The sequence below is a fragment of the Pogoniulus pusillus genome, chromosome 26 (assembly GCF_015220805.1).
Source record: "Pogoniulus pusillus isolate bPogPus1 chromosome 26, bPogPus1.pri, whole genome shotgun sequence".
Lineage (NCBI taxonomy): Eukaryota > Metazoa > Chordata > Aves > Piciformes > Lybiidae > Pogoniulus > Pogoniulus pusillus.
Window position 1 is genome coordinate 2,334,115 of NC_087289.1, and position 27,735 is coordinate 2,361,849.

The window sequence follows — 27,735 nt, forward strand, 5'->3', positions numbered from 1 at the left end:
AATATTACATATTACTGAATTTACACTGCAACACCACCTACAGCCAAATATCCATATTCAACAACACTGCCCTTTAGAATCATCAGGCTCAAGCAGGTTGGAAGACCTCCAAGATCATCCCGTCCAGCCCTATCCAGTCAGCTAGACCATGGCACTAAGTGCCCCAGCCAGGCTTTGCTTCAACACCTCCAGGGATGGTGACCCCACCACCTCCCCGGGCAGCCCATTCCAATGCCAATCACTCTCTCTGACAACAGCTTCCTCCTAACATACATCCTCAACCTCCCATGGCACAGCTTCAGGCTGTGGCCCCTTGTTCTGTTGCCGATTGCCTGGCAGCAGAGCCCAACCCCACCTGGCTACAGCCTCCCTGCAGGTAGCTGCAGACAGCAATGAGCTCTGCCCTGAGCCTCCTCTTCTGCAGGCTGCACACCCCCAGCTCCCTCAGCCTCTCCTCACAGGGCTGTGCTCCAGGCCTCTTGCCAGCCTTGCTGCCCTTCTCTCAACACATTCCAGTACCTGAACATCTCTCTTGAACTGATGAGCCCAGAACTGGACACAGTACTCAAGGTGTGGCCTGAGCAGTGCTGAGCACAGGGGCAGAATAACCTCCCTTGTCCGGCTGGCCACACTGCTCCTGATCCAGGCCAGGATACCACTGTCTCTCCTGGCCATATGGGCACAGTGCCTGCACAGAAAACATGTAAAAATATATTTGTACATCAATCTGAGACTGGGTTAGTTTACACAAAGGATAGTCCCTCTTGAAACTGCATGAAAAAAGAAAGTACATAGCACAATTTAAATACTCAGCATACACTGCACTTAATCTGCATGTTGCATTTATTAAATACATTAAAATCTGCAATGTAACAAAAACGTTTTCTGCATACGAAATTCAAAACACCATTTTTAAATGAACAAAAGATGGCTCACTTCATTTATTTTTTTGTTTTGTTTCACAACTAGTGCTTAGGGCACACTAGCTCAGCTCCACCAACACCAGCTGTTCTTTCTTTATTCGACATTGTTCACAGACTATTACATATTACAATAAGAGTGCTGGATAAAAACATGAGGTACGAAAGTGGTTCAAAGATTATAGGTCATGCAGATCATGCTAGACAGCAAAGAAAGTTATGAATGAGGGAGGAAAAAAAAAAACAACAACCAACCAACAACCACTAAATAAAAATACATAAAGGATGTGCATTATAAAATAAAAAATTAATTAAAAAAAAAAAGGAGGAGGAAAAAAAAACACCCAAACAAACCTCAATTACACAGCTTTGCTTCTTTGGTTACAAAGTAGGTTGAACAATTTCACAGCTTTTTATTCCCACCCAAAAGAAAACAAAAAATAAAGGAGGAGAAGGAAAAAAAAAATATGACACAATGTCCAAAAGCAGAGGAATCATGGCAATTTCTCTCTCTCTCAGAAAGTAGAAACAGAAATGAGCAAAGTTTTCTTCATCAAAATAGCCCATCAATTATTCATTATATCACAAGAACTGGTGACTACCTGTACAGATGCACTATGGTCTTCATACTTACACTCTATACAAAAGAAATTTACATTCAAGCTGGATCTTGACTACCGTAAATAAATACCAAAGGTAAATTGCCATTAGTGTTAGAAATATGCCAGGATTCTTTTTTGTTCAATTATTGCCTAAACATCGGATCTCAGCCAATGCAAATCCCATCTAGCATTTTACCCATACATACATTTATCTTTTAGGGAAAAAAGAAAAACAAAAATGAGGGAGAAAAAAAAAAGCCAAAACAACCAAAAGGGAAAAAAAAAAACCAAACACAAACCAAAAAGTTCTGTGACATTGTTCATGTACATTATGAAATTAGCAGCCCTGTAATAAATAAAACATGTAAATGAAACTAATGTAGGCAAAAAATAATGTTACTCAAATGTTGAAAGAACAGTGGCTCTGAAGATGAGCGGTCACTTCTCACCAGAGAGCAAGGCTCAAAGCAACCGGCGGGAAATGGAAACCTTGGAGAGCCCCCAAAGCTCTTGCAGCCCACCCCCTCCCCCCGCCCCCAACCCACTCCTGCACCTCAAGCACTGAACAGCTCCTCCCGCGACATCCCCAGTGCACCGGTGAGGCCGCCGGGCGCCGAGCGCGCTTGCCGGCGGAGCAGCGAGGGGCAGCTCTCGCAGAGTGATTGTCTAATACTGAAAAGGCCAAAACACACAACAAAGCATGGCTACTCGCTTTCATATCAAGTGGAGAGAACACCAGTGGCACACGGGACAGGCTGCTCCGGGGTGGTTTCCGAGGAGGCAGGGAGCGTTACGCTGAGGAGACATTCGGCTGCTGTGGAGGTTGCGTTGGCTGCGGAGGCTGTGCTATCGCTGCTGGCGCCTGCGAAGTGCTACTGGGGTTGGCCTGTTGGCTTGAGAGCTGGGATAACTGCTCGTTGTTGGACAGGGATTTTAACAGTGCGTTTTCCCGTTCAAGTAAAGAGTTTCTTTCCACTAATTCTTTTATTTGTTCCTTCAGGACTTCCACTTCTTCTCTTACTGCATACATCAAATGGCTTTTCACTAGATCCTGTGAACAACAAGCCAGCAGTTAAGAGCCACGTCAAAGGACAGGTTATCCCACTGCCATCCCAGGATTAACTGCTTTCACTGAAGTCAGTGGTAAGCCTAGAGAAGTAAAGCACTTGTCACTGCAAACACACAACTAAATCAGCCTTCAGGAGCAAAGAGTTTGGCCCTTCCGTTCCCTGGGAAGTGGTGCTGACACCCAACACTGTCTCCAGCATTCAGCACCAGGTTCTAGTCACCTCGACTGTGCTGGAGGAAAGGCCTAGAGCTGCCTCCCAGCTCCTCAGAACACAAACACCAGCTCTGAGGCCTTGACCTGGAACAAGGACTCTGCCTTACACAGCCTCAAGCATGAGCATCAAGGAATACGAAAGCCTACAGGTCAGCAGAGGGAAAAAATCAAACATATGCAACTGAAATTGAACAAAGCATCACAGCATAAGCTCCAATTAAGAAAAATTAGTGATGAACTTTGCTGAAGAGACTTAAAAATGCTATTTGGTTTTAGCACCCATGTTAAGTTCAATCACCTTGTTTAAAAAAACGTGTAGAAAAAAGCATTTCAGGACCCTCCTGGGCCAGCAGGAGTGGTCTGAGTCACCCCAGAGCTGATACAGAAAACCCTTTTTTTCCAGCCTGACCCAACTGAAGGGATGTTCCAGACTCACAGAAACAGTACAGCTAGAAACTCATGCTCAGGCACAAACCACTAATCCTGGGAGAAATAATTGTGTACTTACCATTGCCTGTTCTATTTTGTTGTCAATGGCAACAACGCTTGCACCAGATGCACTGTAAAGGAGGAGAAAACTTTGTGATCATTACTGTAACACTGAGCAGAAGTAGGCACCCAGAATCTACTCTCAGGGAGAGGCTACAACTTCAGATGCAAGAATTCAGAACGCAGTTGTGGGGTTTTGTTCCCCCCAATATAGTGAGAGCTCCTGTAAGACACTGCTCCTTAGGTCTGCAATTCCCCTTGTGACACCCAAACCCAGAGCCTTGCATTGGATAAACAGCAACTGAACTGCTTGGACTCCTTGTCTCACATGCTGCTTTCTTCACTGTGGAGAACGAGGATTCGTGAGGTACTCACCTCTGTCTTTTTCTGCTGACTTGCTCTGATAAAGCATTGAAGGAAAAACCTGTTCAAATACCTTTCTCTGGCTTCACTTCAAGACTGTTCTCCCTCTGGGAAGTTCCTGAGTCAGCACTGTGGTTACAATTCCACAGCTGAGTGGTGGCAGCCAGCAGAAGAGCAAGACACAAACCAAAGCCCTGGACTCAGTGACCACACTCACTGGGTTTCACTGGACAACATTTAACACCCAAGAAGTGTGCTGCAGTCGCTCACTTCTATCTAGAGAGAGAATTTCAGTGCCTAGTGTGTCCCTGTTCTCCCCCCTTGGAGAGGGGCTGTGGCCATCCCCAGGATCTGCACTGGTGACACCTGCAGAAGACTCCATCCACATGCACACCTTGTCTGTTCCACGCTCCCCATGTGCACCCTGCCACACTGGCTCCCAGTGGTTGCACTCTGTAGCTCGTGTCTGCCAAGGGACAGCAATTCCTGGAGCATTCACTAGGGCCACCAGTGATAGCTGCTGATAAAGCCCCCCTAGCCACGCAAGCTGCTATCAGTAGAGTGCAGCTACAGTCAAAAAAGTCAACGTGGGCGAAAACGCAAGGTCTGCAGCCATGCTTGGCAACTCACCTCTGAACACCAGCAACACTTGCTGAAACTAAAAAAAAATGAAGGAAAACTACTCTAGGCTTTCTGCAAAGAGCATTGGCAATGTGCTCAGCAGTACTGGCTACATACACGAGTCCAAGCTCAGCTACTGGAACAAGATGGCACTTTAGAGGGACTCCTTTCAACCAGCCTAGCAAGAATGGACAGTACCTGGCACCCAGCACTGACAAGTAGAGGGAAATCAGCTCTTTGGGCTGGGGAGTAACAGCCTCTGTTTCTAAACTGAGCAAAGCCAAAGGGCTGAGCACCTCTTTCTCATGAACACTGTCCCAGTGTCTTCTTGCTGCCCTCTGATCTTCCTTCAAACCACACTCAGGGTAAACCTCCTGAGGATAAAATTTCTAACTCCCCACAAGGTTAAAACTTTGCTTCCCATTTGAGTGAATGTGTTTCAGATCTATCTGAAGCTGTTCAAAGTGTCTGTGCTCAGAGTCGCTGACATCCCTAGAACTGCTCCACATCCCTGATAGGGCCTGTCAGGAGCACCACTGTAGAAGCCTGGAGAGACAGCTCTGAAAAGACAGAGGAGCAGAAGTGAAGGAAACAGCACACTTTGCAAGGGGGTAATTGTACACCTTCATTATACTTCTTTAGTTGAAGCTCAGATTGGGACTTCCTCCTGTTTCAGCTACTACACTGCTCAAAATTGGGGCATTCCATCATCTCCATGACCAGCCAGACACCCTTCTCTTCACCCACCAAAAACTACTTGCACCCCAAGGCACACTGCAGGAGCACCTTCCCCAAGATACACTTTCTGCCCCCCAGCTCTCACTTGCTGTTTGAATGGGCACAGTGCTCTTAAGGTGGGTGTAAGAGCTGTCCTTCCCCTGGGTTGAGACAGATTCAGCTACAGAAACCATCACTCACCCACAGTTTGCACCCCAAGCGCAAGCAGCAGCCAGCACTGGAAGCTGTGAGTAGCTTACACACTGTATTTGTTTCAACATTCTTCTTGTCCTTATCCCCAGCACAGCCTGCACTGCTGTCAAAGTCCCAAATCAGAATCCCAATCCTGTTCCCTGCTCAATCCCAGGGTCTGCCCTGCCTTGGACCACACAGCCACCACTGACTCAGCCCAGGAGAAGCTTCACACGGAGTGGTTGGCAAATGGTCATATGTGGCTTTATCTTCTTATGTCATGTTCTACAGGTCTATGAGAAACAGCTTTTGTGTTAACACAGTCCCCATTGTGATTCTGTCCTTCACTCACTTCCCAGTGAGCAAATAGCTCCTTTAAGGCACTCATCAGCAGACTGCTCCTGTGCCAGCCATTCCCATGGCACAGTCTAAACATGCTGCCACACCTTAGGCTTTTGTATTTCTCTTAAATCCCTAGCTGTGGACAACAAACTCCAGTTTGCATAAAAATATCATACCCACGGCTGCAGAAGGAAGTTTAGAGATACAGCCAGGTAAAACCCCCAGATCTGCCTTTTTGCACCTCATAAGCATCTATCAGACTAAGAAGAGTCTGCTGCATCCTGTGCATGCACCGCCCCCTGAATGTCCAATGGCTCAGCTGGCAAATTGTTGAGTCAGAAGTGGAAAGCCACCACTTAGCTCTTCTAAAGCAAGACCAACTACTGTGTTGTGCTTGCAGACTAAGTGAATTGCTCCAGGGACCACAGAAGTGTGACAGTTATTGCCAAAGCTGCAATGAACACAAATCCACATCCCATAAAGTAGGGTAGCTGAAGGGATGTGTTCCATGCACAATTATTTATTTTGTACCTGCAAACTTCCCCCCCCCTCCACCTGAGATTCCAACATACATATTGGAGTTTAAGAAAACAAATTCCCTTTGACTTGGACCTCCAAGCTGAGGCCACTTAAGTGAAGGTTCCAGTCAAGAAGGTTCTAGCGGGAGTAGTCTGAAGCTCACCAAGTCTAAGGCAAGATCTGCAGTCAGCAGACATGACCAAAATATCCAAGCAGAGTTTGCCATTTCCAAAGACTGATGCAAAGCCAAAGTTTTTCCACCTCGCATACCATATAGGCAAATCCTTTAGTCTGAGAAAGCTTCATTTTGATTGCTCAAAAAGTCCTGGTGGCTAAAACTGTGGGGTTTTTTATTCCATATTACTTTACTTGGAAAGGCCAAGGGGAAAACTGCTAACAGCAGTGCTTAACTGTAGCTCACCATCAGCTACACAGCCTGGTACCAAATGCAGCCTGCACCTTGTCATTCTTTGTTGTTTCAGGTCTGTTCCTCCTACACACCCACAGCTTCTAGTTTCAAATGTCTTGCAAACAAAGTGACAGAAGAGTCTTGGACAATCCTGTATGTCCAGACTAAGAAACAGGGAAGAGACCTGGTAAGAGGGAAAAGTGATTGTGAGGTGATTAAAGGAGAAAGTGTATGGATCAGAAGTCAGCAAAAAAAAGATTAATATCTTAACACAAACTTGTTAATGACTGGAGAAGAACTCAACCACCTGCATCACCTCACATTTGTAGAAGCCAAGATCTACTTCAGTGGGGAATTCAAGTAGTACTCAGCTTGCTGTTTGCACCATTAACAGCTTTAGCTGCAACTATCGTCCTTCTAAGAGACACATTCTCAACGCTCACTTTGAAATCGAGGCAGAAAGACTAGGAAATCACACTTCAAAATAAAGCCATTAGCGGCTGAATTCACTCTGTATGCTTAAAAAGATAACACGGTAATGCATTTTTACAGATCCCCCAGTTCTCAGCAGTGTTTATGCCAGTGCTGGATGCATTAGGAGAGCTATAAACAGCTCTGCTTTGGCACTGCTGAGTTCCAGACTAGGGAACAGCCTTTCACTGTTGTATGAGCCTGCAGATCCTGCAGACTGGATGATGCAAACCGATGCTGCAGCTTCAGGGTCTGTAGTCAGCAACAAACTACTCTGCATTCAGCTGTATCTGCACACTACTTTCCCAGGGGGTCCCTCAGCAGCAAGGCACCCCCAAAAGAACACCAAGCCTTGTTGCTGATTTCTTGCTCTTGACATTTCTTCTAGATTTCAGCACCAAGAGCCACCCTACTATTCACCTCCTGCTTTTAGATACATAACCCCTATCCCTCGACACTGCTAATCTGCAAGACACTGCCTGCAGAGGGGACTACCCAATCCAGCTAGAGCCTCATCCAACAGGCTGCTGAGACAATTCTTCCCTTAAAGCACCAAACCTTCTTTAAGTGGAACAGCATCACACACCAGTCTCAGACAGGCATCCCTGAACCAGGCAATTTCCCTTGGCTTCTCCAGCTCCTTCCTTGTTACTGCTTTAAACAAAACCATCGAGCAATTTTCTCGAACAGGAAGGTCCCTTGAGCTGTTCCCACATTTGTTTTGCTCACAAGTGAGCTACAAACTTAACCACTGTGTTAATTTATGCTTTCCTCTACTTCCACATTGTACATACATCTCAGATTTCTGAAGCTTCAATCCCCATCAGTGTTTTATTCATATGTTCTTATTTTTTTAAGTCAGTTTCCTCATATTAAGCATTTCAAGTTGAGACAGGAAAATTGAGGAGGGGTGGAAAATGAAGGGTAGACCTTCAAGGGAGTTGTTGGTCTAGAAACAAATCTGTATTCAAAGCGCAGAAGCTTGTTAAACACCAAAGTCCTTGGAGCCTAAATACAAACTCTGTTCCATAAATACAGGAAAAAGTGACATTATCCAGAGCTTAAAGCAAAAATACATTAGTCCAAGTTCCTGCTAGAAAAGGAAGGTATGCTTTGGAAACTTAGCCTACTTCTAGCACTTCAGCAATAAAAAGAAACCCAACAAACCCAAACCAAACAAAGCAGGATGCATTAGCATTACTTTTAAACCATCAGCGTTGTTCAGTATAGAAACTGTGGCCAAGCAGACTTTAAAAGGTTTAGTCGAGTTGAAAAGCCTCTCAAGTCAAACACAGCCAGAATAATGATGAAATAAGTTACCAATTCTTGAACAGCTAAACAAAAAAATCTATATTCTACAGAGCTTGTTAAGCAGAGGTGTTGTGACAAGCCAGAGCACCACACGGCATGAAACCACATAATCACCAGGATTTCAAACTTAATGCTGACAAAAAACAACACCCTTCAAAAATCACTGAAGGGCAGGAAAGAAACAGTTTGCAGCTACTGTTGAATTAGTAATGAATCTCTCACACGTTTGCAACAGATACGACTTTGCTGCACAAACTGCAGTTTCTTTCTGTGAGTTCAATGCTAACTCAGTGGATTTGCTTGGTCCTTGTACCTTGTCATGGTTCAGGCCTGCTTCACATCTAGCTTTGCTTCAGCAGAACCAAAGCAAGCCAGAAGGCTTCCTTCCCTGGTTTAGATACTGAAACGTTAACTTGGTGAAAATTGTTTCAACATAACATTTTCACTGCTTCGTTTCTGATAGAGGACTCGACAGCCACAATGCCGATGGGGTCCCTTTTGTTTGGAAAAGGAACCTGTAGATGTCTTAGCAGAGGTCAGCCAGTAGCTGACTAGCATTAAACTCTTTCAGCTTTCACACTGTGTATGACACATGCACGATGGAAGGAGGAAGGGAAGGAAAAAAAAGGCTATGTCAGAGGTTGGACTGATTTAGTTTTAAGTCTGAGTACGAACACTTCACTTCCACGACTGCTGTCAGACCTCCAGGCTGCAGAAGCCCCATGTGAAGCTCTCCAGACAAGCAGCAGCTCTGCGCAAAGGGAGGGGCGAAGCTGTTCATGCACACCCCCGGCAGCAGGCCTGCATTCCACACTGAAGCATCCATACCTATCCCAGAAGGTCTTTGACTCGCGCAACTTGCTCAAATGGAACGCTTGGTAGAATGCAGCTGACGGGTTCCTATGAGATCCAAGAATCAGACAGACACGTTGGAAACTGGCAGGTCATAAACACACACTCACTCTCTTCTTCAGCCTGCACTGCAAAGCAGATTAGCTTGTCCACACAGGGCAAGTTCACCTCCAAAGGTTTACAGACTTCACAGAATGCCTGAGGAACAGTTTCATGGCTGAAAGGCCTTTACTCTTCGTAGGGGTTTCCATTGAGGAAGACTCCAGTTCAAAAACACTAAGCCATCCTCAAGCCCTGTGGATTTTCAAGCTATTTCAGGTTGCTGCTGAAAAAAAAATAGCTGCAGAGCCACTAATGAAAGCTCTCATTTCCTAGAGGTAAGCTACATGCCACTCTGGTAACTCAGCTCAAGAAGGCACCTTTTACATAGTCCAGATTTCACACACTCCACACACAAAATCTCTGCAAACTTTACAGAATAACAGAACCTTAGAGGTTGGAAGGCACCTCCAGAGATAGAGACCAGCCCCACTGCCAAGGCAGGATCCCCTAGAGAACTTTGCACAGGAATGCATCCAGGTGGGCTTGGAAAGTCTCCAGAGAAGGAGACTCCACAACCTCTCTGGGCAGCCTGTCCCAGTGCTCTGTCACCCACACTGTAAAGAAGTTTCTCCTCACGTTGAGACGAAACCTTCCACGTTCCAGTCTGACAGAAACTCAGCACTTCTATCCTGCTGAGCACCTTGTGTTCAAACCAGGAGCTCTCCAAGGGGCCCCACAGGTCAGAGCTAAATACTTCATGTTCAAGCTACAGCAGAGTCACAGCTGAAAACCAGGCAAAGCTAAGTGAAATCTAAACCATGGCCAAGGCTGTAAGCAGATGTCTGTCATCCCCCTACTTCAGTGCTGCTGTCAGTCATCCCCCTGCATTCTTGCTGGACTTGAGGAAGTCATTCAGCATGAGTGGTGAGAGCCTCAATGGGCTGCCCAGAGAGGTGGTTGAGGCCCATCCCTGGAGGTGATTAAGGCCAAGCTGGATGAGGCTCTGGCCGGCCTGATCTAGGGTAGGGGGGTTGGAACTAGATGATCCTTGTGATCCCTTCCAACCCTGACTGATTCTCTTCCTGAAAGGCAGCAGGTGACTGCTCTCTGGAGATGCTTTGCCAGGTGGTAAATCAGGGTGCTCAAGCTGCCAAGCAGTGCATCAGGAGTGCTGCAGCCACGGCCCTGGCTCCCACACCCCTGCAGCACAGGCTCCAGTGACCTTGCTGCAAGCAGACTACAGAACACATTCTGTCACCAGCACCAAGCCCCAGGGCAACCTGGCCCTTCTCCATCAGCCTGCCATTTGCCCCAGAGACGGCAAGGACAGCACAAGTGCCGCTTGTGGACCTTTGCTCTCCAAAATCTCCTCTGAACATAGCTGTGCACAAGGCAGGGCTCGAGCACCAAGCCAGAACTCTGCTGGCAGTGACCGTTTCAAGCATCACCTGAAGCTTACAAACCACCAACACTACAGCTCATCCTTGTGCTGCTAGCACTGTCCCAGCCTTACAGGATGCAGCAGCTTAGCTGAAACCTCCTCAAACAGCTTTCTTCGACCTAATTCTTTCCATTTGGTGCAATCACCGTACAGCTGAAATCACAGCACAAAACGGGGCAAAACCTCCTCACAAAATTAGCACCATAACAAAATGCTGTCTGAAATAATCTGCTTCCCGGGACTGTTAAAAGCCTTGCAAGGGTAAGGATATTTGTACATCAGCAATCACCAGGAAGCACTTGTTCCAAGTGTCTGTCACTCCCTCTGCCACCTTCACTACTGTTTTTCTGCAAAGCAGACTGGTAAGTCGGTGTGAGTCTATAGAGTTTTGCTGAAAACCTGCTAGGGAAGTTGCTTGAGCAAGCTGATAGATGTGGGGACTGCTAATGCTGCTGTCAGAAGCACTGCACACTTGAGTGACAACTAAATACAATTGCAGGAAGAGCAATACAATAGCTAAAGGACATCTGAGTGATCCAGGGACTGACAATTGGCATCTGCAGATTAGGAGCATTCCTTTGTCCAAGGGAAGGGCACGCCCCAGCTCCTCCTCCTCCTCAGTCAGCTGTCTGTGAGTATGTAAAAAAGCCTCTTCCTCAGAAAGTGACTGTAAATAGAAAGCCATTTAACTTCCAAGATAAGTTTACTTGCAGCACATAAAGCCCTGTTGCTATTGTTGGGTACGCAAAGTTGTGGTTTATAACCACACACATGTGCTCCATGGGGGCTATTTTTACACCGATACCCTGCATGCTACACAATCTTCTGCTATTCTTGAGCAAGTATCTGGAAAGGTATGAAAAACTTTTCCTTCTGAAGTTCTCACTTCTCAGCTCCCTGCTGCTGGAACCGTTTCTGCATTGCTTCTGACAACTAAGAGAGTATTTTCTACTCAATAGGTACACTTCAGTTGTGTGTGCCACCTAAACAGGAAAAGCAAATCCACAGAGGTAACTTCAGTGATGCCTCTTGTGTCTGCCTGAACTAACATGACGGAGTTTCAGACTGTTGATGTATTTACTTTTAACCACAACAAGCAGTGAGAAGCTGGAGAATTACTAAAACTGCTCTCAGTTTGCAGAAGCAATAGAGCAAACTGCTTACAGAACTGCTGGTCTGCTCTCCTGTGTCCCAGCTGAAACACCAGAAGCCCTTCTGACGCTGCCCTAAGCAAATGTGGGGACAGCCTGGAGCAGAGCAGCAGATTCCTCACGGCCCCTCCCTGGCAGATGGCTGTCTCTGAGAGGTCAAGGCAGTCCTGGCTGCTGGGAGATTGCCACAGCAGAGCCAACAGCCAGCCAGAAAGGGAATGATCCTGGTGCTGTACCAGAGGAGAGCTCACCTCCTCTTCTACGAGGAGCACCCAGGCACTGCTCTTTTCCATCTCTGGACAGAGAGGAGAGACATTCCCAAGGACAGAGAGGCTCAATTCCATGCCAAAGGCTCTGACAGACAACAGCCTTGCACATAGAAACATTCCAACTGTCTCTTGACTGGCAAAAAAAGGCCTCCCTGTCTCTATAAGGAAGTCTTACAACACAGACTGTATTTACTTCCTTTAAACATCAATATTCACACCACGGTCAGATGCTATAGATTCTAAGAACACTTTTCATGCAGTGGAAACTTGTTCTAAACTCAGAGCTTAGAGAGAACTTACTTAGCTCTCTGAACACTCAAAACTTCAGGTTGTCCCTTCAGAAAGGCATCCTACCATAGGGCACCGCTGAAAAGAGCTTGCCCCCTGAACTGAAATCTTGCTTTAGTTGACCTTTCAAGCCCCTAAGTTGGCTTTTCTGGTCAGTTTTGAACACCAACTCTCCAGAAGGATATAAAACTATCAAAGTCCAGGTAAGGGCACCAGAAGACAAGTCATATTCCAACTGTTTCAAATAATCAGAATCATTAAGTAGGAGGATGAAGCATTTAGAAGAGATGAGGCAGTTACAGGCTGCACATGGTCACAGATCTGCAAAGTAATATTTGTGCTTGTACCTGTTAGGCATAAACCCTGCAGCAAAGCAAGTTTAAAGTACACAACAGAGGTGTTTTTTTTTCCATCCCATCAGCAAGGGCTAGAAGGACTTCTTACAGAAGTGGTGGGATTCCTACACTTGTCACTATTAAGAAAATGATCAAACCTTTATTACTCCAAAGGATCTCAGGCCCTTAAGCCTCCAGATCAGCTCCCAGGCTCATCTTTCACAATTCCTTTAAGAATCCAGGACATTGCTAGCAAGACTTTTAAAGCTGAAGTGCTGCCTTGGAATAAACTCTTGGAGGAACCAAATTTAACTGTGAGAGTAAAGAGGCTTGTTTCTACTTCCAAATCAAACCAGATCCTTTCTGTTCCGCTTTTTTTGGTGGCAAGTGAGAAACAGCCATTCAAACCCAAGTTCTTCTTAGCTGCAGATGAAGCTCTCACACTGAAGCTTAGGATGAGAATGTGTCAGTGAAAGATCCACTGTTTTTGTGATCCTAGTCTGAGAAGCAAGGTCATTAATCCTAACAAAGATGCAGCAATGGGACTGGGAATGCAACAGAAGCTTCTGGCTTTGCACAGAGAGCTGCAAAGACTGTAATTAGAGTGCTCTTCAGCCAGATTTACTAAGGCAAAGATGCTGGTGTGCTGGCTACCTGCTAGGATCTGCACTGCAGTTTGGTCACAGTTGGTCTCCACATTAGAACGTGGTTTATTTAGCATCTGAACCGGGGGGGGTCACAATCATTTGATCACAGTTGATCAGGAAACTCCCAAAGTTTACACCACTTCCAGATGATGTTTACACTGGTAACAGAGCTTCTTCTCCATCCCTCTGCTTTTAAAAGACATTTCTCTTCTTTGTTTATACTGCCTTCTATTTAAAGCCCCTGCAGCTTTGAATCATCTTTATTCAGTAAGACTCCACCTACAAACCAGAGGAACTGGAGTACAAAGTTCTGCAGGAGAGGACTGATAAAGACTAGATGTGGAGAAGTCAAGATGGAATTAAGGGAAAAAACACCTCAAGACTCAAGTTCTTGAGTTTGGTGTTCAGTGACATTCTGTCCAGGTAGCTCCTTAAGCCATGCAAACTGCATGGATCTCAAGAGAAAGAACTGCACTTGGCCAGAGTCGCATCCTCCTCTCCAAAGCAAGTATCAGAGCAGTAGCCCATACTTTCTTGCTCTCAAAAGAGGATTCTGGAAAGCAATCTCCTGCACTACCTAGAATTCTCTCAGGAGAAGGGAATGAGACAACTGTCTCAAGTGCACCAGGTCAGATGTATCTTCCTGATCACTTGCTTGCTCTGTTGTGGTGCTTCCCTCAGCTTTCCCTTGCTCTGGAAGCCTGGCTCTCTACAAGACAACAATGACATTTTTAAGTCCCCAGGAATGCTAGGAAGAAGCATTAAACCACTTTTACAAAAGCTGGAAGTGAGAATGTAGCACAGACAGGGCAGGTTCAATTCCATCACCAAGAAGGGTCAGAACAGAGGGGTGCAGTGAATCCTCTATTTACTGACAACAACTGGAAGCTTCTCACATGTTCCAGTCCACAGGTTATCACCACATGTCCTCACCTGAGGACATCACCACCATTCTGTCATCCAGGAGATGCCAACAACTTCTTCCCTTGCCCCTATTTCAACACTGAACAGAAAACATTTTTAAACTTGACACACCACCTCAAAGCCTTTCAGAGTCTTGTACCAAACGAGAGCAGATGTGCTACAGCATTTAATGGCTGACCTGAGGTGATACTGATTTTGAGAGACAGAAGGAAACCTACCTTCACTTCTACACTTCACTACTACCTGATAAAATAGGTGCAAGTTTCATGGCCAAAATTCAAACAAACTTACAGAGAGAGATTCAATTGCAAAGGTAAAATCTAAACTCAAAGCCAGGATGGTGGTTAAGATATTTCTTCTCAGTCCACGGTGCTGTAGTTTGGGTGCATTTGAAAACACACCCCAAGCTTTTAAAACCAGTTACAATCTGACAAAGAGGTTTACTTGTTGTGGAAAACTAAATGAGGATCTTCTGGTGAAGATTTTCTTTTCCAGTAATTATTTTTTTTCCAAATAATTTGGCTACAATCAAAACCTGATCTTAAAAAACACAAACACCAAGCACTTCTATACTATTAAATTCAAGGTCACCTTAACAGGTTATAATTTCACATCAACAAGCCTTCTGCAAAATCCCTAGCTGTAAAATCAGGGCAGGTTCTTCTACTACATAATCCACAGAAGACTCAGTCCAGAGAATTCTTCAGTGAAAGTGTTTCACAGAGATTTGCTTTACAAGAGCTAACCCAGCCTGGATGTTTCAGGTGGAGCTGTACCCAATTATTCTCTTAAGTCCACCTTGTTTTGCTGCTGGTAATTCCAAGCCTTCTCTGACTACCATCACTCAGTTTCTGCCTTTGTAGCCTCCGGTAGACACTAAAATTCAGCAGAGCACAAGAACAGGGAAAATAAGACATTTCCCTTGAGTTTAGTACATTCTTGGAAAGCAGGAGCCCAAGTTTATAAAGAGAGCTAAAGTACACCGGAGGAAAAAAAGAGGAATGAGGCCAGTAGGACATCAGGCTTCTGTTCAGAGAGCCCTGTGTCCCTATCAGAGTTGCATCTTGAGAGGAGGCAGCACTAAGTAATAGCAGGCAGCAATTAAACATAAAATCACCTGGTTAATCACTGGGAATTTCTGAAGGAGAGTTCAAAATGACTGTGTGACACTAACCATGGAACAACCCAAGAGCCCATCTTCTACATCTCTTCTCTCCCATTTCTGCAGCTGCAGCTCAGAACTCCAGGGTTCAATTCTCTCAGACACCAGAAACTGGTTCTCAAGCTTCAGGAGTATAATGGACAATCTTGTTACTGGAGCAGCCCTAAAGCTGTTCAGGACTCACTAATGATTAATTCCATCCTCCACACAAGTCCCAAAGCCAGACTTGGTGCACTCTTAGTTCATTCCTATCTAGTTGCATTCCAGGTAACCAAGGCTCTGTGCTCCTCCCTGCAGACAGCATCATCATGGCCACGCTCATTAAAACACTGTGTGCTAATAAAGCAAGGCTGCTTTGTGAAGGCTGTCAGGGCTGTCAGCCTGAATTCTAATCACATCATCTTACAGACTATGTAAGGATTAATCTGAGGGACTCCTCAAAACACACAAGTGCAAGATTCCTCATGCTAATGACTTGTCTTCACTCTGGGTAAAGTCACCTCCAATTCACGATGGGAGGATACAAGACAAAGTAGTTCATGGCATGCACAGCTTAGCTTCAGGAAAACACAGTAGATCACACCTTTAAAAAGACAAAAACTTCAGATTAGAAGTTGATAGTCTTAAATGGTAACGTAGAAAGTCTCTGCTTCACCCAGTCAGGGATTCTTGCTACTACTGAGTTGTCAGGAAAAGCCAAACACCCTTCAGTATTACCAATGTTGAGCAAAGCAAGACAGGCTTAAAAAACAAACACACACACACACCACCCCCAAAAAAGAAGAGAAAATGATTCACATGGTCTCAAACATCTTGAACTTCACTTCACAAGGGATAACAGCCACAGAATCCCAGAATGGCAGGGGTTGGAAGGGACCTCCAGAGATCACAGAGTCCAACCTCCAGCATCTATTGTAATCAGTCCTTCAGCATCTATTGTAATCAGCCAGTTAAATCATTATGCCTCATTATCCTGTTGCTAATTATCCCATTCAAGAAAGCAAGCTTGGAATGCACTTAAGATGCAGACCCTGATAGGCTGGATGAAAGGAGGTAATAAAAAACACCACAAATTCCCTATTTCTGAACTAAAAAGAGCCACATTTACCAGCAGTGCATTATACACACAAAACAAAATCTGGAAGAGATGTCAAAGCTCTTTAAAGATATTGCTATTTACACAACTGGGCTGGTAAAGAAAAAGGCATTTATTAATATGTATGAAGATGTCATTGTAGAGGCTTAGGCTCCTACTGTCTGTGCTCTGCCCACAAAGACAGATTCCCTCCAACCTATGCATGAAAGGGAAAGCTGCTTCTGATTACTGGAGAAAGTGGCCTTGCAGTCTGGAACAGCTGGCTTGAGTATTCATCTTCAAAGGAAACAACCCAAAAAGGAGGTATTTTTCCCCCAGTAGAGCAGTTTCAGATATTTCTATAAATACAAGTGGTTGCTGGGTTTTTTTGACAACAAAATATTTCAGTATCTGTGGAGGGCGGGGGGAAGGCAGTGGAGAAAGTAGATTTGAGCAGACTGAGCCAAATCCCACCTGTCCCTCTGTAAGTGACACTGGGAAAGAAGGTGTCCATTAGCACATGTTTTAGATGCAAGGCTTAGCTTTTCAAACAAGGTATTAGAACCCTGACCATAGTACATCACAGACTATATTATAAATGCATTTCTCTGCCTTTCCACACCACTGACAAGCTCTTTACGACTCTTCATGTTTGAGCCTACTCTCAGCTAAAGCTCTTGGGGTTGTTTAGCCTGGAGGAAAGGAGGCTCAGGGGTGACCTCATTGCTGTCTACAGCTACCTGAAGGGAGGCTGTAGCCAGGTGGGGTTGGGCTCTTCTGCCAGGCAAGCAGCACCAGAACAAGGGGACAGTGTCTCAAGTTGTGCCAGGGCAGATTCAGGCTGGATATTAGGAGGAAGCTCTCAACAGAGTGATTGGCACTGGAATGTGCTGCCCAGGGAGGTGGAGTCACCATCCCTGAAGGCATTCAAAGAAAGGCTGGAAGAGGCATTTAGTGCCACAGTCTGATTGACGGGACAGGGCTGGGTGCTAGGTTGCACTGGATGAGCTTGGAGGTCTCTTCCAATCTGTCTGATTCTGTTATGATTCTATGATGATTCTAACCATAAGGAGATTGGAGTTTGGCCTGAAGAAAAGGTATTTGTAGGTTTGGTCAAGCTATCTACAAGTCCTTTTTAATCCTGAGAATGCAGAGGGGTATTAATCCTTACTTGTGACCACCTCAACCTCCAGTAAACTAAACAAGCTGACCTTGCTCTAGATGGGTACAAAAGTCTTCAGCTATTTCACTGTGCTCTGGCTGGCTCTGCTTGAGCAGGGTTGGAGATGACAAACTCTAGAGGCACCTTCCAATCTCACCCAGTTTGCGTGATTCTGTGACTGGTTTCTGCTCCTGACACAGATCTTTACTTCAGTTTGTAATCTTTACTGAGTACCAAACACACCAGTTGTCACTGTGACAGACAGCTGACACCTCTCTCTGGTACTAATTAATACTTCTACCTTCTCTCTGCACTCTTAGAAGCATTCAAGCCAGCTGTCACCACACAAATGCACTACTCTCAGCTTCAAAAGGAGAACAGATAAATGCAAAAAGACAACCCTCAAAGTCCTCTTGGAATAATTTCATTTTGCATGACAAAAAAAAACCCCAAGCATCCAGCTGCCCTTCATGTGGCTGAATAACTCACCTACCCTGCAGGAGTAAAAATAGATTAGCCCATAATGCAAAGAATTCACTAGCACTCAGTACACATTTGAATTTATAAAGCATCAAGTTTAAAGATAGAGAGAGGGATTTGCTAGAGGAGGAATGAAGACACACCTCACACTGCACTTCAAGTGACCTTTCATGTCTGGAGAACCTTCTCAGAGGACAGTAGCTTTAGCAGTTCTATAAATACTTCTATCTTTACACTTTGTCAAATACAGGAATAAAAGCAGACACCTGTGGCTGACAATCTAGATTTATCTCCCAGAACTAAGCCAGTTGCACTGTGGCAGGAGGAGTCTCACAGAAGTCTTAGGACATCTTTGCCAACGTACAGAAAGCACAACCCAGACTTGCACTCTCCACGAGCAGCAGAAATTGCCAATCGTCAGCTTTAGAATTCAGACATTAAAATACAGCCTCAACAGGCTGATATTCAAATACCCAGCCCAGGAAGGTGAGCAATTCCTGTTTAGTGTCACCTGAACACGGGAAAGATCTGAAGCACCTCCTGGCAAAATGCACAGCCTAAGAGAAATGCCAGCTCCTGATGGGTCTGACAGCAGTTTGGTAGTGCTCCTGCCTGCTCAAAAACCCAAACACTTCACCACTCAGCTTTCTGCAAGAGCTTTAAGAAAGCTTCCCTGAAACACAAGCTGTTATGGCTACCACACAAGACAGCATTCAGAAATAAGCTATGGAACACTCACACTCTGTAGGGGAGCAGAAAAACCTAACTCACAGCAGCTGAGCAGAACACTTCAGAGTAGGAGGCACAGAGAACCCTTCATGTCAGGGCTGGTACACTACAGCCTTTAAGAGAAATTTAACTGCTTCACTGTGTGAATTTCTTAAGGTTTTTTCCCTCTTTCCTCCCTTTAATAACCATCTCCTCTGAAGCACTTCTAGTTCTCTAATTCCAAGAATGCACTGACTCCTCCTTATGAAAGGCATCTGAATGTTTGAACTAGGAGACAAGGCTGTCAAACGGGCAACAGACTGCTCTGTTAGGAGACACTCACACTGAAGGCAAGGCAGGACAAGCTCTCCATCATGGAGGAACTGCTATGGTGCTGGAGTTACCTTGTGGCATTTTTCTAACAAGAAGTACAGCAAAAAACTCAGCTAACTAAAGCTTTGTCTGCATTAATCACCATAGGCTATTACCTGAGATCTGCAACGTTCACCTTGGAAGTCCTATCTCAAGTGGCTTTCAAAAGCTGTAGCCATTAGGGTCAGAAGGAACCTCAAAGATCACCCAATTTTGGCTGCTGAGTAGAAAACACTCACCCTTGAGCACATCTATCCATGTTACAGTTTTAAACACACCTAAACATAGTCCCTCAGTATCACAGGATGTTAGGGGTTGGAAGGGACCCAAAGAGATCATCAAGTCCACCCCCCCTGCCAGAGTAGGGCCATCCAATCTAGCTCAGGGCACACAGGAACACATCCAGACAGGCCTGCAAAGGCTCCAGAGGAGACTCCACAACCTCTCTGGACAACCTGTGCCAGGGCTCTGGGATCCTTACAGTCAGGAAGTTCCCCCTTGTGTTGAGCTGGAACCTCCTCTGCTGCAGCTTCCATCCATTGCTCCTTCTTCTATCCCAGGGAGCAGTGAGCAGAGCCTGTGTCCCCCGACCCCCAGCCCTCAGATAGTTATAAACATCTCTTAAATCCCCTCCTGGTCTTCTCCAGACTAAACAGCCCCAGGCCCCTCAGCCTCTCCTCATCAGGCAGTGCTCCAGTCCCTTAATCATCATCATAACTCTCCCTTGGACCCTCTCCAGCAGATCCCTGTCCCTCTTAAACTGGGGAGCCCAAAACTGAACACAGCACCCAAGATGGAGACCTGAAAACATCTCAGTTTGCATCTGCAGGAGAACTGAAATCTCTAGTAAATTTATGAACCAAGTAAAGAAAGAGACAGTACTCAGCACAACTGAAGTATTGCTCTACTGGTATCTAATCACACAAGACTCTTTTCCTTCAGGAGTAAGATAAAAACAGGCATCTGGGGCAAGACAGAAGGAAAGTCTCACCTCACCAGAATTACATCAGTGTCTGTGCCCAGCGTTGCCCTTGCCTTACAAACACATTCTCCAGAGCCTGGTTTCCTCGCCCATTAGGACACCACACAAACGTGTGGCTGACTGGAGCAGAGACAGATGCTAGGGAGAGCTCTGCTCAGGCAGGTTACAGCAGTTGAGCTGCTGTAGTGGACAGTCCACAATTGCAGCCATTCATCAGTGTTCCTGGAATACAGCCTGCAGCGCCCAGGCCGCTCAGCTATCTCCGGAAAATCATCCGGACTGTGCTCCTTTTCCAACATGCCCAGTCACAGTTTGCCCCCAGAGTCTGCCAAACATGTAGGAGGGTTGAACAAACTTTCTCAGGAACATTCTTTTAGCAGAGGCAACATATTTCTTTTCCCCTAAGAGCCAAAATAAAGCTATTAAGCCAGATGGAACATTATGCCTGTCAGCGACAATCCTGTGGATGCATGGGCACAAAGGTGAGTAGAGGAACTGACATGCACCGACCTCAGAACCTGCTCTGCAGCCACGGCCTGCAGACAGCACTGCTGTGAAAGCCCAGCAAAGGAAGAGTGGGGGCGACTCTGAGACGCAGTTCCATCTGTGTATTGATACTCTTTGTCAGAACCCAAACGGACTGCAATACCCACACCTGTCTCAGTAAGAGTACTCTTTCCTCCTTCCTTGACTACTGTTGCAGTTTATTCTGCCTGTAACCACAGGGAGAGGACACTAGAACTCTGTTGTGGATCTTTCACAACTTCCACATAACCTTAGGAGCTTAGCAATTTAGACTGAAAAAGCAGGTTTGCTTTTTAAAAGGCAGGTGAGACATGCCAAAGGGTTTTTTTTTTGGCAATTCTTTTGTATCACCTACCTTCTTCCCCCCAAGATAAGATCTCCTGACTGATTCTCAGTTATCCACCAGGTCAATGCAAAAACCAGTTAGCACACCAGTGAGAACACACTGGGCTACCAGAACAGGAAGTTAGGTTTCCAGACAAGATCTTGCAGTGAAGTCAGATGCATGTAGTTATTTATGCATTGATGTAGAAGGTATATCAGGCTATATAACCCTACACCTCTACCTTAGACATAGTCTGACCTACAACAGTAGGCCATAACCAGCTTGACAACTTGGTCTCCTGCTCACTGCATTTCTCACATTCTGTTTTTAATTCATTCCCATCCTAAACTATTTCACCTTTAAAACAGTTCTCCTCCACCTTCAGATTGGTGGATGACTTACCAGATAAACCCAAGGATTCTAGGGCTATGGAGTATTCCTTGATTAATCACTGGTTTAGAGGATGACTACAGGAGAATGATCTCTGCGAGTCTGTCAAGCTTCCAGTATGGATAAATACTGAAACAGAAGGGAAGGTGCCAGGACAAATGCAGATACCTACTCAGCATCTACTCACTGAAACCCCCCACGCCACGTATGTTGCACACTGAGGTAAAGAAAAACAGATTCCAAAAACTTCTAACTCTAATCACAAAGCAAATTCTAAACAAAACCAAGCCTCAGCTTCCTGAGCCTGCAGGCAGCCTGAAACAGTGAGTCATGATGTGTGAACTCCCTTTGCGCCCTATTAGCTTTACCGGAGTGTCAGCCCTCAGCCAGTTAATGACACTTGAAGGTCTTCATTAACTATTTCACCACTGATTGCAGCAGATAACGCAGCTGGGCATAAGCCCATGAGAGTACTGGTGCATTCTAAATGGCTGGAAGGAGGAAAGAAAGCAGGAGTAAGGGAGAGTACCGCAGACAAGGAGACAGTTTTATAACAAGGCCCTTGCAGCAAATAAAGTCAAACCAGGGTGGTAGGAGAGCTCTAACAAGCTGCTGGGGTTTTACTTTCTCCTTTCTGTCTGAAACCAGTGGAAGTCAGGTTACTGCTTGAGGGGAGCAAAGAATAAACTTAGCTCTGCTAAGCCCTGCATGCATCTCCTACATTGTATGAGGTATACGCTTGTATAAAGTAAGCTTTTATTGCTTATCACAGCTAAGGAAAACTATTCCAGGCTGAGAGAGCATCTCATACTACGTAGCTCCTTGCTCTGTGTCCTGCTTCAGCAAACGACAAGGTTTTATCACCCAGTGCAGAAGTGGACCCAAAGAGGACACATTTCAGATAACCACAAGTTAGTTTCTCTACTGAACATCAGCACATGGCAGGTCAAAAAGCATTCTGTGCTTAGAGCCCATTCTGAGGTCTTACTTCTAGTTCTCAGAGCCAAGTTCCTGAAAGAGTTTCTTCAGAAATGAACACCATGTGAAGCCCTGCTGCAAGGTGGCTCAAGTTCAAAGCCTCAACTATGAAAATAAATGAAACAAAAATAAAATATTCACTGTTCAGGGTAAGAGTACCAAAAGCTGTCTCACCAGCGTGCACCACAAAGTCAGCAGCCTGCAGGTCTAAGTTAGCAGGGCAAGTTTCTCCTTATCCTTACATAAAGCAATCCATTTGTCACAGATAATCATGTGCTACTATCATTTATATAAATAGTAAGCTCTAAAAGCTATGCAAAATGAGAGCAAAATACATTCCATGCTGACTCTTTAATCATCAGAATGATTAAACACAAGACAAATCATCTTCTGATAATGCACTGAGCTATGAAAAAAACCCTACCAGCTCCAGATCTAACCTTATTTGCACAAAGAAGAGTCTGTCAGCTGGGCCAGCAATCCTCTTAAGGTAGGCACAACTGAGAAAATTTTAACTGTTTAAGTCCTTCACCACTTCAATCAAAACCAGCACAACTCCAAAAGACAGCTTCTGGTGGCTTAAAGACACGAGCAAAGCTACCACACAGCATTAGTCAAAGCTGCAGAGCACAGGGCCAGTGCTACTGCCTACTTCACTCTCCAAAGACTGGTTTGTCTTTGAGGTTCCTTCTCCATCCACTATGCCCCACCCCATCTTTGTAACTGCTTCACTGAGAAGTCCTCCCAGCAACACTGTCATCTGAGACAGTCCAGTACTCTGAGACAAGGCTCATAGGAGAATCTACCACATCAGACCTTCTCCTGAGGTGCTACTCCTATTGTTAAATACCCAATTATGTAGAACCCACACTTACTTCCTCCAAGGTGCAGCAATCCCAACAGCAAATGCTAATGTCATTGTGTACTCAAACGCTGGAAGCCTTCTCTCCAAGGAGTCACTCAGAAGTTTTAGCCATCACTACCTAAAGAGCCTATGGCAGTCATATGCATGATTCCTCTCAGGCCCTTTGACGACTCTGCCCATACCACACACCTTTGTTACAACTAGTAGTATCTAATGACTGTCCTAAGAAAACTCTTCGTAAGGTTGTACTCCCCACTACATCCCCATCTTCGCCCAAGTGGTGTCCACTTTTGTCAACACAAAGGACCATCAACTGTGGAGCTTCCACTGTGCAAGGCCACACAAATTCCCATCCAGATGCTGAGTACTTCCCTCTTTTCTGACTAATACCATACTGTGCAAACTCAACAGCAGCATAAAAAGTCAAGAATCTGTGCTATAAGCCTTGAGGTTTTCCAAGATTCCTCACTCGATGGCCCCAAGATAGCACCAGACTTCTATTTTTAACAGCACTGCAATACAGCAGTCTTGATAAGGCCCTTTCAGCCTAGCTGTCATTAGAGTGTTTCATGATGCCTTCAGGGAAAAGGAGGGACCAAATCTACCCACATACTGAGCAACTGGGTGCAGAGCATTTTCACTCTTGGATTTGGAAGAGGTCCTATTATCTGTGCATTAAGCAGCTTTCAGGCTACATTCTGCCCTGTTCTGTGAGAAAGGTAAGTCACCCTCTCACAGCCTGAGGAGAACGAGCTCACCACTTGCCTAAATACTTTGCTATGTTTCATACATTAAAGTAGCCCAGGCAAGTTTCAGGATGACTTTCTGAACATAAGAACTTACAAAAACAGTTGACAGTAGCCTGAAAAATATTTTCCCCCTTATTTTTATGGCATTATAAAATAATTCATACCTGTCTTCATCACCATCAACAGGAATAGATATGCCAAACACAGAGCTGGCAAGACTGTTCATAGGAGTACTTGCAGGTAGCTGAAGAGGATTTGCTAGAGTGTCTGGAATGGGAGGCTTCACAAGAGGTTTAGTTTCAGCTATAAGAGAAAGTGGTGGCTGAGGTAGGGGTTCCGATTTTCTTCTCGTATCATCAATCTGGCCTACTAAGGATTGAGCTTGAGTCTGAAACTGTCCAAGGCTGGACTGTGGCAGGCTGGCAGGTACGTTAGGTGTGCCTTGCATGAGCGAGTGTCCGACGTGCTGCGGCTGGACAACGCCAGCACTTCTGCTGGCAGAAGAGTGGCTACTCATCTGGGACTGGACCAGCGTAACAGGGACATTTGGCATAGTAACAGCAGTGGTGGCAACCACGTTAGGCACACTTGCACCGGGCACAACCGCAGGCACGTTCTGGACTCCGGAGACCACGGCGTGGGGAGCACCAGGAATTCCGGACACTTGACTGCTTCCACCCATTTGATGCTGAGTCACAGATTTCTGTTGCACAACCCCTGTATGCCCCATGCCTTGCTGCACCACACCTCCTGCTTGCGGAACGGCAGCCTGACCAGCTTGGGCCTGGCCGCTCTGCATCAATCCCGATCCCTGCCCGGCCGCTTCGCCAGGCTGTGCCGACACCCCCAGCCCTGGCGCTCCCACCGGTGAGGGGTTTTGGCCAGGTGCCTGCCCCACAGGAAGGCTAGAAGACACAGTACTTGGAACAGAGCCTGTAGTAGCCTGCTGAATAGCTCCTTGAGACTGCATAATTGTCACGTGCTGCATGTATTCGGTCTGGCCAGAAGGCTGCGTCGGCAGGAGATGCACTGGTGGAATCTGGGACTGAGAATAAGCAAATTGTTGAGGCTGAGTCACTGGTACGTTTGCCTGCTGCACCTGCTGCTGTGCCACAGGAATGCTCGGCTGCCCTACTGTCACATTTGGAGGTGCCATGCCTTTCCCATTGGGGCCAGCCTGTGCAGCAGCCTGTGCATTTACCTGTGGCTGCGATTGCTGTGGCACCATCATTTGCTGATTTGCTACCGAAGCCCCAGAAAACATGGGCTGAGCAGTACTTTGAGGCATGGCCCCACCTATGGGTTGCTGTGGCTGCTGTTGTTGCCCAATGACAAAACTAGGTTGCTGTAGAGAAGACTGGTTCATTTTCTCTGTCTGGAGCAGCTGTGACACAGCAGCCAGGGAACTGTCAGCTATAGAATCAGGGCCGTGGGCCGACGCTGGCACAGCCGAGATCACAACAGAACCTCCTGTGGCACCAAGGCCACTGTCCCTGTCTTGAGCAGCCTGCTCAAAGGTGCTGCTGTGCCTAATGCAATCTCCAGTCCTGCTCAGGACACTGCCACCATCTGAGTCCCGGTCATAATACTCCATACACGTCCATCGGCCTCGCTTGTAGGGCTCCCCTGTACCATGGTCCAGCTTGATCACCCTGAAGCGCGAGCTGCACGTAGCAGCCACTGTCTGAGACGTTGTCCCAGGAGCAGCAGATGCAGAAGGCCCTGTGGAGGGCAAGGCGGTTTGAGCGCTGCTGCCTCCCGCTGCAGCAGTGCCAGGGACAGCAGCCGGCAGGGGCACAGCAGAACTCTTGGGCACAGCCCCTCCGCTGGGGGCCACAGCCGGCAGAGCCGCAGCAACCCCACCAGCAGCCGCAGCCAGCTGCCCATCCAACAGGAGGTTGGGAGAGACGCTGCCTGGAGTTTCGGCCTCGCCCACGTTGTTGAGAGTCTCCTCGGAGGAACTCCGCTCACAGACATCCTCGGGGCCGTAGTCGGTGGCTCGGGAAACATCAAAGATTTCAGAAGACACGTCCTCGGTACGGGACTCATCCGGGTCGTCCAGGCTCTCGGTGTCCTCGGTGATGCTGCTGGCCACCTGGGCCGTGGTCACGCTGGTGATCTGGAAGCAGCTCTTCTTCTTGGCCGGCATCTTGGACATGTTCCCTCCGCGGGGAGGGGCTCCGCCAGCCGGGGAGAGGCGAGCGCGGTGCCGAAACGAGCTGTCACAACGTGCCGGTCGGGCCTCCGGCGCTACCGCACATCCTCCGGCTGCTTCCTGCGGCGGGCGGCCGGGCCGCGACGCTCCCGATGGCGGGCCGCGCGGGGGGCGGCCGGGGCTCCTCCTCTTCCTCCCCGTCCGCAGCCCTCCTCCTCCTCCTCCTCGCCGCAACCCCCGCTCCGAAGGCGGCGAGACCGGCCGAGTGCCCCGCGGCTTCCTGCCGGCTTCGGCGCGACGCGGGCCCCGGGCGGGCGCGGCGGCCGCAGAAGCGAGCCGGCGGCCCGCCCCGCCTGAGGGGCCCGGCGGCGGCCGGGTGAGGCCTAAGCGCCTCCGTCTCCCCCCTCCCCGACCCTCCGCCCTCTCTCCGCGCTCTACCTGGAGACCAGCGCCAGGCGCATCCTGCTCGGAACCGGCCCGCGGGCAAACCCCGCGGGCAGCACCCCCCCCAAACCCTCGAGGGTGGAGGCCCAGCGAAGAGGAGGAGGAGGAGGAGGATGCGAGGCAGCCCTTCGGCAGCAGCGACGGTGACGGTGTGGCGGTGTCCGGGCCCCGCCGCGCTACGCCGGCCGCGGGAGCGCGGGCTCAGACTGCGGCCGCCCCTCGCCCAAGATGGGGCTCAACTTGTGCCGCGCTGCACCCTGGGAAGGGCCGGACACGCCCCTCAACGCGGCGGCGCGCTGACGTCACACAGGGCGGGCGGGGCGGGGCGGGGCGCGGCGGCCGCTGGAGGGCGGCGAGGAGGCCATTGGCGCCCTGCAGCCGCTGCGGTGCCGCTGCCCGGCGCGGCCCTGCCACGGCACAGCCCGGCCCGGCCCGGCCCGGCACGGCACGGCACGGCACGGCACGGCACGGCACGGCCCGAGGGCAGCTGCGGCCCCGAGGCAGCCAGCGCTGCGGCTGCAGGTGCGCGCCTTCGGACCTTGCCGGCAGAGCGATGGCTGTTAGCGTTCCGCGTCTCTTGTTATCAGCCCTCCGTTAGGGTTTGCCTGGGCAACGACCTGGCCCCAGTGTGAACGTTCTCCACGCTAACCCGCTCTGGCTTTGTGCCAGTGCACCAAACACTTGCTCTAGAATCACAGGACGGTTCGAGTTGGGAGCGCCTTTGAAGGCCACCTAGCCCGGCCCCAGGGACAACTCTGCGATGCTGTGGCGCCGTAGAGAGGTTGGTGCTAGAACAAGAGGGAATGGCCACAAACTGCTACAGTCTGGGTTTAGACTGGACATGAGGAAAATTTTATTCACAGAGAGAGCAGTCAGACAGTGAGATGGGCTGCCCAGGGAGGTGGTTGAGTCACCAGCTCTGGATGTGTTTAAAGGTCGTTTAGATGTGGTGCTTGGGGGTACGGTTTAGGGATGAGCTTTGTAGAGCAGGGTTATTGGCTGGACTCGGTGATCCCAAGGGCCTTTTCCAGCCCGTGTGATTCTGTGACATCTGCAGCTAGGTGAGGCTGCTCAGGGCCAAACCAAGCTGACCTGGGATGGTTCCAGGGATGGAGCACCTCCCACCTCTCTGGGCAACCTGGGCTGGGGTCTCACCACCCTCACTATAAGAAATGC

The 27,735-nt window shown here is 47.6% G+C and overlaps 1 protein-coding gene across 2 annotated transcripts; it reads right to left on the bottom strand.

Moving 5' to 3' along the window:
- Window positions 1-2,055: 2,055 nt before the first annotated feature.
- On the bottom strand, window positions 2,056-26,416 carry TSC22D2 (TSC22 domain family member 2). 2 transcript variants are annotated; one of them, XM_064164767.1, is made up of 4 exons: window positions 24,125-26,416; window positions 9,067-9,138; window positions 3,313-3,364; window positions 2,056-2,573 (listed from the first exon to the last, which is right to left on the bottom strand). In XM_064164767.1, exons 1-4 carry the CDS (start codon window positions 26,116-26,118, stop codon window positions 2,313-2,315), a joined length of 2,379 nt encoding a protein of 792 aa, XP_064020837.1. In that variant the 5' UTR covers window positions 26,119-26,416; the 3' UTR covers window positions 2,056-2,312. The 2 variants fall into 2 exon arrangements, with proteins under 2 accessions (XP_064020837.1, XP_064020838.1); XM_064164768.1 differs by lacking the exon at window positions 9,067-9,138.
- Window positions 26,417-27,735: the final 1,319 nt, after the last annotated feature.